Source organism: Aspergillus udagawae (genome assembly GCF_001078395.1).
Source record: "Aspergillus udagawae IFM 46973 DNA, scaffold_2, whole genome shotgun sequence".
NCBI classification, from domain to species: Eukaryota; Fungi; Ascomycota; class Eurotiomycetes; order Eurotiales; family Aspergillaceae; genus Aspergillus; species Aspergillus udagawae.
The window spans coordinates 2,321,198-2,337,473 of record NW_025091265.1 but is presented as its reverse complement, the minus strand read 5'-3'; the positions used below and the strand labels follow the sequence as shown (position 1 = coordinate 2,337,473).

The following is a 16,276-nucleotide window of genomic DNA, read 5'->3' as shown; positions in this document are numbered from 1 at the left end:
CGGCCAGTGAGTTCTTCGCTGTCGGGTTTCTGGGTCATGATCGGAAGTCCCATCAAGAGAGTTGTACTGGACGAATGTCACACGAACAAGAGAACAGACGGTGCTTTTTATAGTGCGGTCAAAGCACTGTATCGGACAGCAACCATTATGTTGTCTGGAACAGTTTTGAGCAAGGATATCCCTTCTGGAAAGGAATGTGCTACGAGGATTGTCTCAATTGCCGACGTGCAGCTTCTTTACCTTTGTATTCTTTAGGGTTTTTTCCAAGACAATAGGTATTTACTCGTTTTGGATTGCCGCATCACTAGGGCTAATATGACACAGGAAAGTCAGTACCGTCGACCAGTATAACCACCAATACAGACTCTACTCAACTCCCGAATCTGCAATGTGGATTAACAATACCAAAGTCTTTCCCTAAAACACCAGGTATGTATTCCCATTTTCACCAAGTGCATGCAATGAGGCTTAGTCGACGACATCTAGGATAAACCATTGGTATTAGAATGAAGTCCAGCTGCGGGATGGATCAATAGCAAACAAATTGATTTACAAAGAAAGCTGGTTCCACCAGCCTTAAGGGAAAGACTATCCCTATATACTTGATAAAAATTGTTTAAAATGGTGCATTCACCACATTACTCTCACCAATAGTTAGTTAAAGCCTGGGGGACCTCCTCACGACAATCACTGAAGATCTCAAGACAAGAGGGTACTGAGAGTATGCAGCCAAGCTGGAAGATTTTTAAATGGCTCAGTAGTCCATCAAAAGAACCAAATCCAGTAAGTCTATTACCATATGCTGTGGAGTAACAGCCATTATCTAATGCTTTATGGCAGCTACTCATATGACGCCCAGAGAGAACTTCCTGTATTTTGCTACTAACATATGAAGCACTATCATGTTGCCTTCCCAAAGCTAGGGAGGCTCATTACTACTACAAGGCCTGGACCTTAACCTGAGCCCTAGCCTTCAGGTACTGGCTCCAGGCGAACAGATTCAGACTCTATAAGGATGGGTAAAACTTTGCCTTTGATGGGAATCGCCGCTATTTGCCGTCTGCTGGGTATTCATGTCATCTACACCACTCTCACGCACTTTGCAGCTGACGCTTGAGACTACTGATAAGTTTATGCAGCTAACTCATATGTCTATGGACATCTTGCGTGTTTACAGGCCAGTTTCGGAAGCTAGGGCTTCCAGGTAGTAGCGCTCCGCAGTCTTTTTGATGAGAAACGTGATTTAGCAGCAAAGTCTGCAGTAGATATGGATGGCAACCCAATTACTGCTCCCATAAAGGAGGTAAATTCTCCCCATGGTTAGATTACAGGTATATTTACTAATAAGAATAGCAATAGGGCTTTCCAAACCCACGGAAGGGAGACAAGAAAGAAAGAAGAATGGAGATATCATTCGCCTGCAAGAGAAACGACAAATGTAATGGACCGATATAGATAACCCGGTAACCATGTTGCGTGGTCACCCATTTACTACGAAAGAGAGATTTACTCGAGGATTCTCTTTCCCACCGGTGAAAAATAGGTCCAGTGATTCTGCAGAACCAGGCGTGATAGCATTACAACGCTTTCTACTTGCTATTGTCGTCGCAAGACCTTCCTCATCCTTGGAGCTGCCCGGTATACAGCTAAAGGATGCCATTTTTGAGCTTGACGATACCGAGAAGAACCTTGTTCTGGAATATACAACAAAGTTCGAAAAAGTCAGAAACACGATTTAGAACAGAACGAAAGGGAATACGGGTCACGTTGATATCGGCGAAGCGTTGGGCTTTGCTGTGCGGGCGCAGCTGTATGCTGCACACAACATGTTGTGTGAACAACCTACATCCTCAGATGAGGCCATGCCATCTATTGAGATCGAAGATGAGCCTGAGATATAGCTGTGCATCTTATTGACATGCTCAATTCCGAGTCGCCAAAAAATCGAAAAACTTGGCTTCAGAGACTAGATAGATGCAATTTAGCACAGCTATTGGAATCATCGAGAGTGAAGTCACTTCTCAAATTTGTGACATGCGCCCTCAGAAGTTTTCCAGAAGAAAAGATCGTCATCTTTTCAGCTTTCCTCGAATTCCTGGACATCAGTGCCAGGGTTTTAAAGGAGGTCCTACAAATTGACTACCTGCGATTGGACGGCACAATGGACAAGGGAACGAAAGCCGCAGCTCAGCAAAAGTTCAAAGCCGAAGGGAGAATACTTTTAGTCACCGGCGGGTGTGGCAGCATCGGCCTGAATTTGCAAACTGGATCCATTGTGATACAGTGCGAAATCTGGTGGAACGAAAGTTGCGAAAGACAAGCTTATGCTAGGTGTCATCGGCAAGGCCAGTCGAAAGCAGTCAAGGTCATGCGTCTGTTCGCTGCTAGTAGCAACATCGTTCTATCAATTAAGCTAACCCAGCAGCGAAAGATGCAATTGAATAATGCGATTATGCGACCTCTGGTCAGAATGCATGACGCTCCACTCAGGATCCCCGCGTACGCTCATCCAGATCGTGCAACTTGAGTTCTGGATCTACTGCTTACCTTATTTACCGAGACGGTTGATGTTCCAGGAAAAATGGTGGATGCGCATCTACCACACACCTTCCGCAGGAGCATATTCAGCAGTGGATTGAGCGTCTTATACGCAATATTCAGGAGGTCGTTGATCTAGAAGGTGGTAATGAATATCAGGAGGGCCGAACAGGCAACGACAACCGTAATTGGAAGGGCCATTGAGCAAAGGGTACTATCTCTTACAGGCAAGATATCAGGGACCTGGCCTGGGGAGATATCCAGTCTGAATAGCTTCAATATTCGATTCTTAGGAGTTGAAATTAATCGAAGTAAGCTGCCATACAAATTACTATGTAAAGGTGCTCAGTATTATTACCCTGCCAAGCTTACTAGTCGAGAAATCAAATTGTTAAGAAATCGAATTGTTAACTAAGGTATATTATCCTAGAAAGAAGATATTATTATCTTCAGATATCTCTACTACGGTAGTCATTAAAAACATACATATACTACTAAGATAGTTCAAGGCTGGTGGTTCTACCCCGGGAACCCAGGACTTATTCCAGACCAGGACCCCAGACGATCCACTACTAACCTCGGCAACGGCAATGGAGCACCACCCATCTCCACGCCAATATTAAAGAACCAGATCATAGTTCATGTCGTGACGATATAAAACAAAGCTAAGCGCCGTAATCGCTCATATCCCTGCATATTATGCGAAGACTCCAATTGCCCGCGATAAACCGTGGCTTCAGCACCAGCACCAGCAGGAGACTTGCGTCACAGCCCGCACCTGCAAGGGAGAAGATGCCTCGTTTGAATCCGGTTTCACAGGTACGTCCTTTTAATTTTGAAACTCGAAGGCAAGCTCGATTTAATCGCGCGTTACTGCACCGGTCTTCCCGTTCTGGCTCTTTTCAGCGGGCTGCATGAGGGATGGGTATGTGGATGTTTCAGAGTGCGATAAATGGTCTCATTTCATTTCGAGGTCTACGGCTGTCGCCGCCCTTGTTTTGCTTTGGGGACTGGCCTATCAATGGCCCGCGCGAAATCGGTGATGACGACGACGACGACGTTGATGATGTATCTTGGCTAACCAGCACCGCTACTACGATTGCGTTGAACAGAGAGCGATCGATCGTCTAAGACAGTATCGGCCACCGCCGACGAATTATGGACTTGTGCCATTGTCGCGTCGAGCGGCGGTTCTAGTGCTACTCTATGCGGATGCCAAGGGGGATCTGAGGGTTGTGTTGACCATTCGGGCGAAGACACTGAGTTCGTGTGAGTACTCTAATAATGCTCCAGGGAATGAATGTCGAGGTGTCGATGATCATATCATGACAAGATGATGAGGAGGATGATCTACTCATACCGCTATTTCTACAGATGCTGGCCAAGCAGCTTTACCTGGAGGTGAGTGGAGTGCTCCAATTTGCGGTCAAGAAGGAATTCAAGATTCGGAGGAATGAAGATATCCCACTGCATATGATATATCATCTATCATCATTTGAAAACTCAAAAACCCAAGAATGCGATTGTGAAAACAAAACTCCAAAGCCAAAATATCAAGCACTCACACCACGCTTCCCAGGACGGGCGGATACGCTGGAAGAAACCGCATTCCAGACGGCACGCCGCGAGGCACGTGAAGAGATAGGGTTGCCTGATCTCAACCAGTCATTTCCCCGGCCGTTCAGCGTTGAGCATCTCTGCGAGTTCCCGGCTAATCTTGCTCGAACGGAGGTGGTTGTCCGCCCTTGCGTGGCGCTGCTCCATTCGTATGACGAAGGGACGGGCGAGAATGCGGACCCAGAGGTGTCGCTGATTCCCAGGCTGGATGCCAGAGAGGTGGCGGCCGTCTTTACGGCGCCGTTTCACAACTTTCTACGCATGAGAGATGCGGATGACTGGGGCACCGAGGACCCAACAGAATGGTATAAGGGGTCTTGGACCGGATGGCATCAGTCCAATTGGAGAAGTAAGTGGCACTGTCCTCCGTTTGCAATTGGGTACCAATGCTGTACCTTACTCCTGTACTCCGTAGAGTACATTGTTTGACAGGCGGTGTACCGTCAGTTGAACCGGGTTGAATTTCAATGAAATAAAGAAAAAGTCAAAAAAAGGAATCAAGCAGAAGGAAATGACAAAGAAAACAGAAACACAAGATCGTCGGTTGATTGATTTTTGCTTTTTTTTCCGGCATTTGTCTGATTCTCGACTGTCACTGACCCACTCTCAGTGCATCAGTTCTTTGTCCCCATCAACAGCCGGTCGGTCGTCAAACCGCGCAGCAGCAGCCGGATGCAGAAACGGGCTGCAGATGAGCTAGAGGAGAAAGAAAAATCAGGCGAGGTGACTCGCTACCGGGTGTTTGGCATGACAGCCCGCATTCTGGTCGATGTCGCGCGAGTGGCATATGGCGAGGACCCGGAATTCGAGCACAACAGCCACTTTGGCGATGAAGCGATGATCTCCAATCTCCGAAAGATGGGCCGTCTAAGTGCCGTTCGTAAAGCCACGGACGAACTCACGCCAGAGACGATGCAAAAGGCAGCCAAACTTAGTTAGGTTTAGAGTAATTAGACGTGTCGACTTCTCCAGGTACCTGATTAGTGGTTCACGAGGTTGGGCATCTGGGAACCCAGGTACATAATGTAGACTGCTAGTACACAACACTACCGTTAGTACCTGAGCTTAAGCACTCATCCCGCAAGTACATAGTACATAGTACCTAGTCGTATGGAGTAGTTTGTACTCCAATCCGCATTGAGGGTCTCTATGAGTACTGTCCTACCTACTCAGAAATGTTTCACTCAATCTAAAGATACTTTTCTTATCTTTCACCGTTGAAAGTTAACTAAAACATGTCATGATGATGACGGACAGGAAGGCAGTGCAGAGGCAGGACGACAAAACAGTAAACTGGGCATCCCTTGCGTTGGCATGTCACCCCTCGCGACAGTCCATGAGGCTGTTTGCTGGTGATGATGCTGATTATCCTGCACATAACTCGCAATCTGCGCGGCTGCATGATTGACCTTGCTTTATGATTTGTTAACCCTTCTGTTTTCTGCCTTATCTCTTCTGTTTTCATAATATTGTTATTTGGCTTTTTTTTTTCCCCTAATCATTTTCTATCTAGGGGGAGGGCTGATTTCCCTTCCACCTGAATATTCACTCGTTTGGGTGCATCTTCTATCCCTTTACCTCGCATTGTCTTTTTTTATTTTATTTTATTTTTACTTCTCTTTCTTTTCCTTCGCAGCCCTGTTGCTTTATTCTCCCGGTTCTCCCCCTCCTTTTCTTCTCTCTCCTTCTCTTCTTCTCTTCTTTTCTTTTTGCTTCCCGAAGATGCTTGTTCGTATATCTCCCCGCTGTATCCTTCCTGTGCATGCCCACTTCGAGGCTCGAGCGACAGGCTGACTTGCGGGGAAAGGGTCTTGTGATCAGCCATCCCCGACACCCCCAGTGGTGTTGACACGCAGACAGAACCCGTTCCTTGGCGGTTTGGGTTTCTTTGTTCTTGAGATATTACTGAACCTCGTCTGTCTACTCCGTAACTCAATCTGATCCGTTCGCCATACCTAAATCCAAAATCCACACACTTCTGTTGGTGGTTGTTTTGACGAAACACTTACTTCCCCACTTTCCAAGCAGAATCCCTCGTGGAAGGGAAGGATATGCCTAAGCTGTCTGCTGACGATCGAGTATAAAGTTGGGATCATGTTGTCTCCCACCTCTCTCGCTTACACCCGTCAGGCTCCTCCAGTGAGACCATCTCGATCTCTAGAGGGACTGGAGCAGGTAGTCCCCCCGAGAGTTCCTCAACACCCAGCTCGTCCTACCCCGCAACTGGACAAACCTCTTCCCGACCTTCCCTCACAAGTACGATCGCTCCCAGATGCCTCAGAGATGAGGGGATCGACAGCATGGAGCGATGACAGCAGTACCATTAGCAGTGTGGATAGTGACGGCAGTCGAAACCGCGAATCCACCCACTCCACGGAAAGCTATCCCGTTTTCGTCCGTTCGGCGTCGGATGACCTGGCCGGGCTTGTCGATCATCCTCCGATTTCGTCCTTGGATCGTGCCGAGCCAATAGTGGATCCTTATGCGAAGCCATCAACAATAGCTTCCTATTCTCCAAGCTTGTCGCTTTCCCAACATGCTCTATCAATATCAAAAGACGACCGGCATGGAAGCCCGCCAGAATGGGCCCAGAAACGGGCCGGCCCGAACCACTATTTCCGGGAGAAGAAGTGGGATTTCTTCCCCGAATTAGCGACCCCCTCTGCCTTGGGTCCTGGAGCAGCTGGACGGTTTCCTTCCGCCGGTTCGCAATCGCGGAAGAGGAACGGCAGTAAATTGCATTTATCCTCGTTTGAATTTGGAAGGAATCGCCGGCGTTCAAATACCTCCGACCGTGGGACTCTGACGCTCGCGCATGAAGTTCGGGACTCGATCCGTTCCTACGTTCATCGCACATTGTCGAAGCGTTCTGTGGAGAAAGACAAGTCGAAACGCCCCGGGCGGCCCACCACCGCGCCCTCCTTCTACCCGCCCAAGTATGCGTCTTCACAGGGGGGCGCCACCTCGAGCGACCACTCCTATTATGGACCATCTAGAGAAGAATCGAGCCCGGTGGATATGGATATCCGGATGAGAACCTTATCAATCTCAACTGCTTCGACTGCGAGCGAACGGTGGGCAGAAAGCCCCAAGCCAGTTCCTCTTCACCGAACAAAGCAGCTTGCTGTCCCCATCACTCCGTACCAGAAGTATGGTGCGGCCATCTGGGACAAATCCGGCGGCACAAAGAGGGTCAGCTACCGGCCGAATCACCAGGTGAAATTTTCAAAGCACCAAAGGAACATTTACCCGTCTTCCACGCAAAAGTCGAAATCAAGTCCGGACATCACATCTGCCAATCCCACTGCGCCCTTATCGCCGCTGGTACGTTCCGTGATCCAGCAGAACACTCGAGAGGCCATGCGAGTGTTACAGGATGGAACAATTCAAGTGCTAGACGTGCTTGGTGAGGCGAAGAAGAAAGTGATCGGGTCGAGCGTTGACCGTCGACGAATGCAGCTCAAATCGCAGATTAAATTGATAGGGCCGGTCAACCCATACACTACCTATGGACGCGTTGATTCTTGGATATGATTTGCTTCTTTTGCTTTCTATCTCCTAGTGTTTCTGCACATTGTTTCGATCGAGCTTCTGACCTTTTCCCGTTAACATTTTCTCATCTTTGATGATTTTCATTTCTCCCTTGATATTTTGATACCTCTGGAAGGGCCTAAGGCTTATGTTTGGCGTCTCGGCACTGGAATTGAATGATTGATGGGAGTGACTTATTATGCCAGCTATATGGGTTATACACACTTTGTAATTAAGAATATTCTGCAATGGATGAGATCTCCACCTATTCATCCAACCATACTTGTCGAATTCTCGTTCTCAATGCAGGGGTATTAACCCTGTACTCTGTAGTGATTAATTACGCCGTCCGGTGTGACACTAATCGGTGACCTATGTATAACCTGAAGCGTATCTCGGTCCAGGTGATGCTGTCATGGTACAAGTCCTACAAGGATATTTATCAATAACCCTGTCGATATTCAGTTCCTTCAGATCATATTCAGACAGGCGAGTAGAGACATAGACTAATTCCTGGTACTAGACGAATCATGCAACATCTAATGACCATCGTTGATGTCTCACATTCCACCTCATCCGCTCCGTTTCCCCGCCATCTGCCGCTGTTGACTTCTCCGCACTTAAACGTCATCCCTGTTCCTGGCGAATATCCGGCTGGACTCCATTCCCTACCGTCCCCTATCCTCTTCTTTCTTCATCTTCCTGGGGAATAAAGACCCTGAATCCAGAGTGTTCATCACCATAGTCCTTAACCAAATTGTTAAGGTATATCCCCTCAACCTATCTGCATCAACGGTCTAGGCCCGCCGAGATGGGTGGAGACGTCCCATTGCGAGCTCCAAGCTCGCTCCCTCGAGCCCCAGAACATCCCGTCGGCCAACGCATCAATAAAATCTACACGGATCGACTGCGCCAGTTCACAGACTCAGGCCAGTACCGTGAGCAAAGCCTCATCTCGTACGTCTATCCCTTCAACAGAAGAGTCCCCGCTAACTCCACACCAAAGCAAGCTTCACGAAGCCACCACCTCCGATGAAGACCATGTCAAGCTGTCCGTTTACTCTCCCCCGGACCTGCAGCGTCCAACCTTTGAGGAGGCGACATCGCACGAGTTCACGCCCACGCATATCGGCGCCTCATTCGGCCCCAGTTGGTCGACGCACTGGTTCCGGATTCGGCTGACGGTCCCACGGGATATGCTCGACAAGGAGCGATTAGAGTTCCACTGGGATGCAAATAATGAGGGCTTAGTGTGGATGGAGGATGGTCGGCCGGTGCAGGGGTTGACTGGTGGCGGGGATCGGATCGAATGGGTTATTCCTGATGCGTGGCGCGACGGCAAGGAGCATACGTTTTACATTGAGATGGCGTGCAATGCTATGTTTGGGAATGCGCCTGGCGGCGATTCCATCCAGCCGCCTGCGCCGGATAAGTACTATACGCTGCATACGGCGCGGATTACGGCGGTCAATGTAGAGGCGCGGGCGCTGTTCTATGATTTTTGGATCATTGGCGGTGCGTATATAGCTGCTGTTGATGTGTTTATTAGTGGCTGACTTTTGCAGACGCGGCCAGAGAGTTCCCCGGTGATTCTTGGGAGGCTCATGAAGCGAATATGGTTGCCAATGCCATCATGGACGCTTTCATTGCCGGTAACGGAAGCCAGGAGTCGATCAAGGAAGCGCGCAAAATCGCTCAGAGGTATCTTGGAGACAAGGTCGACTCGTCCGAGGTTTATGAGACGGATACCCAGCCCATCGTCTATGCCATCGGGCACTGCCATATCGACACCTGCTGGCTCTGGCCCTGGGCAGAGACAAAGCGCAAGGTTGCTCGCTCATGGTCTAACCAGTGTGACCTGATGGACCGGTATCCGGAGCACCGATTCGCTTGTTCTCAAGCGCAACAGTTCAAATGGCTCGAGCAATATTACCCTTCGGTCTTTGACCGTGTCAAACGATGGGTGAAGAAGGGCCATTTCCAGCCGATTGGTGGCAGCTGGGTCGAACACGACACCAACATGCCCAGCGGTGAGTCGCTGGTGCGACAATTCATTTACGGCCAACGATTCTTTGAGAGCCGATTTGGCGAGCGTTGCAGCACCTTCTGGCTGCCGGATACCTTTGGATACTCCAGTCAAATCCCTCAGATTTGCCGGTTGGCGGGCATGAGCCGCTTCTTTACCCAGAAACTCAGCTGGAACAATATCAACAACTTCCCGCACACCACCTTCAAGTGGGTTGCGCTTGATGGTAGCCAGGTAATGTGCCACATGGCTCCATCCGAGACGTACACCGCGGATGCCCATTTTGGCGACGTAAAACGCAGCGTGACCCAGCACAAATCGATGGACCATGATAACACTTCGCTTCTGGTATTCGGAAAAGGTGATGGTGGCGGTGGCCCTACCTTTGAACATCTGGAGAAGCTGCGCCGCTGCCGGGGTCTCAGCGACAAGGTTGGCTTGCTTCCGCGCGTGAAGATGGGCGACTCGGTCGATGATTTCTTCGAGAGGCTTGAGCAAAAGGTTGCAGATGGGACGGAGTTTGTCACCTGGTATGGCGAGCTCTACTTTGAACTGCATCGGGGCACATACACTACGCAGGCGAACAACAAGCGGAACAACCGCAAGTCTGAATTCCTACTGCGCGATCTAGAGTATCTGGCGACCCTCGCGTCCCTTACCAAAACGAATGGGGAGTACAAATATCCAAAGAAAGACATTGATGACATGTGGGAAGGTGTGCTTTTATGCCAGTTCCACGATTGCCTACCCGGAAGTTCCATCGAGATGTGCTACGACGATTCGGATAAGCTGTATGCGCAGATTTTTGAGACGGGTGAGCGAGCCAGACAACGAGCTCTCGAAACGCTTGGATTTTCCGAGAAGAGTACCGGCAAGAGTCTCGTTGCCATTAACACATTGCCTTGGCCTCGCACGGAGATCGTCAGAATACCAGATGAATTCGTCGCCTTGACAGGTTCCCGGTATGCTCTAGCAAGCGGAGATTCTGGCATCATTCAATGCCAGGTTCTAGACGCTAAACATACACCCTCCGTGACGGTGGCAGAGATACGACCGGGTCTTTTCCGTCTTAACAATGGCAAGTTGAGGGTAGATATCCAGGATGGCGTCATTACTTCTTTGTATGACATCGAAGCCGAGCGAGAAGTCATCGCCAAGGGAGGCAAGGCGGGCCAGCTCGTCATCTTTGACGACAAGCCGCTCTACTGGCAAGCCTGGGATGTGGAGGTATACCATCTCGAATCGAGAAAAGAGCTGCAGGCGGGAAAGACCTCGATCGCAGAGGAAGGCCCGCACCGTGTCAGCGTGGTCAGCAAAGTCCAAATTAGCGACCAGAGCTGGGTCAAGACGACCATCAGCCTGGCTGCGGCGGTGAATGGCCAGCCCTCATATGTCGAGTTTGAGAGCGAAGTCGAGTGGCAGGAGACCATGAAGTTCCTCAAGGTCGAATTCCCTGTGGACATTACCAACACAGAGGCATCCTACGAGACTCAATATGGTATCACCAGACGACCGACGCATTACAACACCAGGTATGTCAAGCTTGACTTGTCTTATGAGTAATACTTTCTGACTAAAACAGCTGGGACATGGCCAAATTCGAGGTCTGCTGCCACAAATGGGCTGACCTGTCCGAGTACGGCTACGGCGTCTCGATTCTCAACGACTCCAAATACGGCTTCGCAACCTGTGGTAACTTGATGCGTCTCTCGCTTCTGCGTGCCCCCAAGGCGCCGGACGCCCATGCCGACATGGGCCGCCATCACATCCGCTACGCCATTCTCCCGCACGCTGGCCCCCTGGACGCCCGCACCGTTCGCGCGGGTTACAATTTCAACAGTCCCCTTATCCTGCGCCGTTCGCCGGGCTTGGAAGCCGCTAACGTGTTCAAATCTATCACTGTCACCGGCTCGCCGTCTCTCATCCTCGACGTGGTTAAGCGCGGAGAGGACGACGAAGACGTTTCTCGGGGTGAATTGCCCAAGCGGTCCGGAAAGAGCATCATCCTTCGTATCTATGAGTCGCTGGGCGGCAGATCGAGGGGCACGATCCACGCTAAGTTCCCGGTCAAAAAGGCTTGGAAGTGCAATGTGCTCGAAGACAATGAGGAGCGGTTGGAGATTTGCAAGGGCGACGAGGCCGTCGCAGTCAAGATTGAGCTGCGGGCTTTTGAGGTTGCCACCTACCGCTTGCAGCTGTAGATTGCTCATGATGTCGATTTTGAGTTCGATGAATGTGTTTATATCGATGAATAATAGCCTAGTCAATGCCATTATTTGCCTTGAGTCTAATACAGCCTTCATACAAGTGGATATCAACTGAAGAGCAAGAAGACAGTCGTAAATGCTCACATGTGCCAGTCCCAAAAGAGAACCACCCTGCGCCTAAGCTCCATTTTCCCACCCTTCCCTTGATGCATAGAACGAAAACCCACAAAACAGAACTCCTCGAGCCGAGTCCAGCAAACCTAATCCCTCCCATAAGTAATCTTCAACCGCTTCGCAGGCGGCTTATCCCCTCCCTCATCACCCTCATCATCCTTATCTTTATCCTTGTTACCGGCACCATTCGCACCCCCAGACTTCTTCTTGTTCTTCGATGACGACGACGAAGACGAAGACCCCTTCACGCTCGCCGCAGCGGACGACGTCCCCTCGCCGTTCGGCTTCCCGTTCGACCCGTTATACGTCGACGTCGGCGTCGGCGCATGCGAAGGCGTAGTCTGCACGGATGATGGAGCGGGAGAATCCTATCACTGGTCAGTCCATTGCTCCCATCCCAGGGATGTGATGTTGGATAGTAAAAACGCTGACGCACCCGCATGAAACTCGCCGAACTCCTCGAAAACACCCTATCCGCGTCCGTCACCTGTGCCTTACGGCGCGCTGCGCCGCCCATGCCCCCCGCCAGCGCTATCCCGCTTGCGCCGAGCCCCGTGCTCGACCCGGACCCCTTGATGTAGTTGTCGAAGCCCTTGATGATGTTTCCAGCGGTGGTTTCTTCGAGGTAGGATTGCTCGAAGCGGAAGATTTGGTCCTCGAGTTGGGCCTGTCCGCCGTGCTTAGTTCGCGGGGTTATGGGGGCCGATGAGGGGAGGGAAACCTACCATGCTTTTGTCCATGAGGCGTTTCTTCTGCAGGGCGTCGCGGAGGTCGCGGCGGAGTTTTTCGTAGTAGGGGAGGCCGCGGTTGCCGCTGTTTGGGTCTGTGGTGGTTGTGTTGGTGTTGGCGTTGCCGGTGGCTGGGTTGTTGGTGCTTGGAGATTGTGTGTTTGTTGTTGTGCCTGCTGTTGTGGCTGTTGCACCTGTTGATGTGCCAGTTGCGGCTGGGGCTTGTGCTGGGAGTGTGTCTGCCATTTTGTGTCGCGCAGCAACGGGTGACAGGGATTGAAAGTGCTCAACTAATACGCTATGAATTCGTTGATAACAGGTCGAGAGGGCGCGTGTTGGTCGTGATGCTTGGGCTATACTCTAAGGCAGGGCGGTAAGATTGAAACCGGTTGGAGGATTGGACTCCCGTATTTAGTAAGTGTGAAGCCAAAAGGGAGGATCTTATCGACTCTGTTTGTCTTGTTTGCATTGAGCATACGTTTCGTCCTTGATGAATGCATCAACTGTCAGCATCGATCTGCCTCTGTTTGTCATTTCAGGATTCTTGCATTTATATTATATAGTGTGTTCTTTCTGAGCAAATATATTACTTACATCTCGGAACGATGGACCACAGCGCGATGCACCATTCCGGCATGGATATGGACCATGGACATGGGGACATGGATATGGGTGGGCAGTGTAATATGAATGTGAGATCTTCTAGCTCTGGTGACATTTATAATCTTGTACACTGACACAGTCAGATGTTATTCACCTGGTCTACCAAGAACCTTTGCATCGTCTTCAGCCAGTGGCATATCACCGGCCCCTTCTCCCTCCTCATGTCCCTGATTGTCATAGTGCTTTTGACAGCGGGCTATGAGGGGGTCCGGCAGGCCACCCGGAAATATGAAGCTGCCCATGCACAACGCCTGAACGCTTTCTCGACAACAACAGCTACGATCGGTAAGTACTTCGGTCTATTCTGAGCTATTGGACGTGTATCTACGCAGGCATGGTGCGTTGGTGGACTCTGCCGAGCAAGCATTTGTTTCATTGAAATGTACTCCCGCTTTCTATGTCTGCTTTGGTCATAGCTGGACTGGAGCCCTCATTGACGAACGATGTGCAAGGCAATGAGTTCGCCGACGAGTCCGCCACGGCCAACGGCCCCCCTAGTCAAACCCCCAACGAGAGCTCACCGCTACTTGCAGGTAGGGATAACAGACGGGCCGTGGAGAGCAGAGGCAAGATTACCCTTGCAGCCTTGTATGCCGTGCAAGTGTTCTATAGCTTCTTCATCATGTAAGTTTTCGCTTCCCCCTGTATGCTTCATCACTTTAGATGCTTAAAGGTGCATAGGCTGCTGTTCATGACTTATAATGGGTTCGTCATGCTTGCGGTTGCCGTTGGTGCTTTCGTCGGATATCTGGTGTTTGGAGATAACCAGTCAGCCGCTAAGACGGTTGCTTGTCATTGATGATTTCGGATGATGGTCGGGTCTCCCAGTGTATGTAGGCAATCTGGCGCGCTTTGAGCGCCTACGAGGAATACATATGATGTAGACCGTCTTGTGCCAAACTCCAAGCAAATGGAAGCAACTCAAGGGACTTCCACGTCGCTTCCATCGTCCCCAAAGCCGAAACTGAATCCACCTGCTTCAGAGGCGTCTCCGGCGCCCTCCTGGGCCACCTTTCCGTGGACCAGCTCATCCCACTTGCGCTTCCTGCCATCTGACTTTTTCTTCAACTCATCCAACGCCTGCTGGAGTAACTCGGGATGAGTCTTGCGCATGTTCTCCACAAACCGCTCGTAGGGGTTATGCACGTCTTTCCTGAACCCAGAAATCTGATCGGCCTTGTTAGACAAAAAGTCAAGGGTGGCAGTCAAATGCGCACGCGGAGTGAAATTCTGCGTAATAGCAATGGAAGGTTCGAGATTCACGACCAAATGCCACCATCCTGAGGGCACATGAAGAATCTCCCCTTCGCCACAGATGCCTTCAATGCAACCAGGTGTGCGCCGTGCCTCAGCATGGAAGCCGAGCAGCCATTCTGCAATGCTCAGGGGTGATGTGACTTCGCTCTGGTCGTCCGAAACAAAGACACCAGGCGGGGGTGGCAGTTTCGAAGACGAGGGAAACATGATCCAGTACTTGGAGCCGCGAACGACGGCGTTCCAGGCGCTGGTCGCATTGGGGTCCTTATGAAACGTACTGCCTGAGCGCTCAGGGCCAATGATAAGCCATTGCCTATCCGGGCGGTCATTCCCCAGCACAGAGAAGAAGTCTTCTCCAAAGCAGGGAGGAGGCCAGTAAGTCGCTTCAGGTTCCTCCTCCGGTGGACCAACCTTGAGCCCCATTTTCGACACGAAAGCCCGGTCAAACAGATACAAAGGAGACTCATCTGCGTTGTTCCTCATGTAATCCACGTAGGTGCTCAGCTTCCAATCCACAGCCTCGGCACGAAAGACCGTTTCACCGTATTTGGCAAGCAGTGAGTCTACGGACCAGTGCTTGTAAGCCGGCCACTGCTTCACCGGCTGGGTCAAAATGAAGGGCCTGTCAGACCATTCTGCTTGGAAATCCTCCGGAGAAAGATCCGGAAGACGGGTGATCTGATTTCTCGAGGGAATATTGTTCACGTAAGTGTCCAAGGAGATGTGTGCGCAATAGAATGGACGATGAAGAGCATCAGAAAACAGACTTGAGCAGTCCAATATGGCAACTTTGGACGGAGGCAAGTTGAGATAGGTCGAACGCCATGTTCCTCTCCATGCGAACGACGAAGGGGGCGACCTGAAGATTGCCTCTTAGTGAAAAGTCTCAAGGCTACTAGATTCTAAGGTCTAGTGATCGTGTCTAAATATACGAAGATCTATGTATCCTTACCATATGAAAAGAGCCTTCCACAATTCCTCCGCTCTTGTAAATGCATAAAAGGCCTTACAGGTCCTCCCGAATCGCAATAGACTTGGACCATCCAGAGACTCTAGCAGCATCAAAATCAGCTCATCCGGCAGAAGATTGAACGTCCCAATCGCATGACGGAGATTCTCATTGGCAAGTAGGGCGTTGCCACTCGGCTTTACGCCTAGCGGATGACAGGGGATTGCATCATGACCAGTTAGACCCTGAAGGCTGTCATCCGCTAAGAAAGAGCGAGAATCAGTCTCACCACCAAGTGGGTGATTCTGCAAAGATGTAATATCAGGCATTTGACTTCCTGGTCGCCAAAGCCTCAGTGATTGGATCTGACACTAAGAATGGGAAGAAGTGTATAACGAAAACAAAAGTACGGGGTACTCCGAATATACGGGGTAGTTCTGAGAGGTTCTGGAAGCTCTATATCAGAGAACAAACACGACAAGAGTCATGATAAGAAGAATAATAATTGCATCCTGCACGAGAACCTTCTGTGCCTCTATCAAGTATCATAATCACCACCACTCACAAATCACCCACGGCAAAAAAA

The 16,276-nt window shown here is 50.3% G+C and overlaps 6 protein-coding genes across 6 annotated transcripts; 4 read left to right on the top strand and 2 right to left on the bottom strand.

The window, feature by feature from the left end:
* Positions 1-3,237: 3,237 nt before the first annotated feature.
* Aud_003131 (NUDIX hydrolase) lies at positions 3,238-5,094 on the top strand (the record flags this gene model as incomplete). Its single annotated transcript, XM_043288088.1, has 5 exons — positions 3,238-3,357; positions 3,651-3,807; positions 3,913-3,939; positions 4,118-4,504; positions 4,766-5,094. 5 exons carry the CDS (start codon positions 3,238-3,240, stop codon positions 5,092-5,094), a joined length of 1,020 nt encoding a protein of 339 aa, XP_043144023.1.
* Positions 5,095-6,249: 1,155 nt separating this feature from the next.
* Aud_003130 (uncharacterized protein) lies at positions 6,250-7,689 on the top strand (the record flags this gene model as incomplete). The annotated part of the gene is made up of 1 exon (XM_043288087.1): positions 6,250-7,689. One exon carries the CDS (start codon positions 6,250-6,252, stop codon positions 7,687-7,689), a length of 1,440 nt encoding a protein of 479 aa, XP_043144022.1.
* Positions 7,690-8,497: 808 nt separating this feature from the next.
* ams1 (alpha-mannosidase) lies at positions 8,498-11,913 on the top strand (the record flags this gene model as incomplete). Its single annotated transcript, XM_043288086.1, has 4 exons — positions 8,498-8,643; positions 8,693-9,201; positions 9,252-11,244; positions 11,295-11,913. The coding sequence occupies 4 exons, from the start codon at positions 8,498-8,500 to the stop codon at positions 11,911-11,913; spliced, it is 3,267 nt and encodes a 1,088-aa protein (XP_043144021.1).
* Positions 11,914-12,179: 266 nt separating this feature from the next.
* On the bottom strand, positions 12,180-13,067 carry Aud_003128 (chromatin modification-related protein EAF6/MEAF6; the record flags this gene model as incomplete). The annotated part of the gene is made up of 3 exons (XM_043288085.1): positions 12,180-12,461; positions 12,530-12,760; positions 12,819-13,067. 3 exons carry the CDS (start codon positions 13,065-13,067, stop codon positions 12,180-12,182), a joined length of 762 nt encoding a protein of 253 aa, XP_043144020.1.
* A 359-nt stretch (positions 13,068-13,426) lies between these two features.
* Positions 13,427-14,283, top strand: Aud_003127 (low-affinity Cu transporter; the record flags this gene model as incomplete). Its single annotated transcript, XM_043288084.1, has 4 exons — positions 13,427-13,513; positions 13,568-13,769; positions 13,901-14,108; positions 14,166-14,283. The coding sequence occupies 4 exons, from the start codon at positions 13,427-13,429 to the stop codon at positions 14,281-14,283; spliced, it is 615 nt and encodes a 204-aa protein (XP_043144019.1).
* A 122-nt stretch (positions 14,284-14,405) lies between these two features.
* On the bottom strand, positions 14,406-16,019 carry Aud_003126 (putative F-box and JmjC domain protein; the record flags this gene model as incomplete). The annotated part of the gene is made up of 2 exons (XM_043288083.1): positions 14,406-15,600; positions 15,694-16,019. The coding sequence occupies 2 exons, from the start codon at positions 16,017-16,019 to the stop codon at positions 14,406-14,408; spliced, it is 1,521 nt and encodes a 506-aa protein (XP_043144018.1).
* Positions 16,020-16,276: the final 257 nt, after the last annotated feature.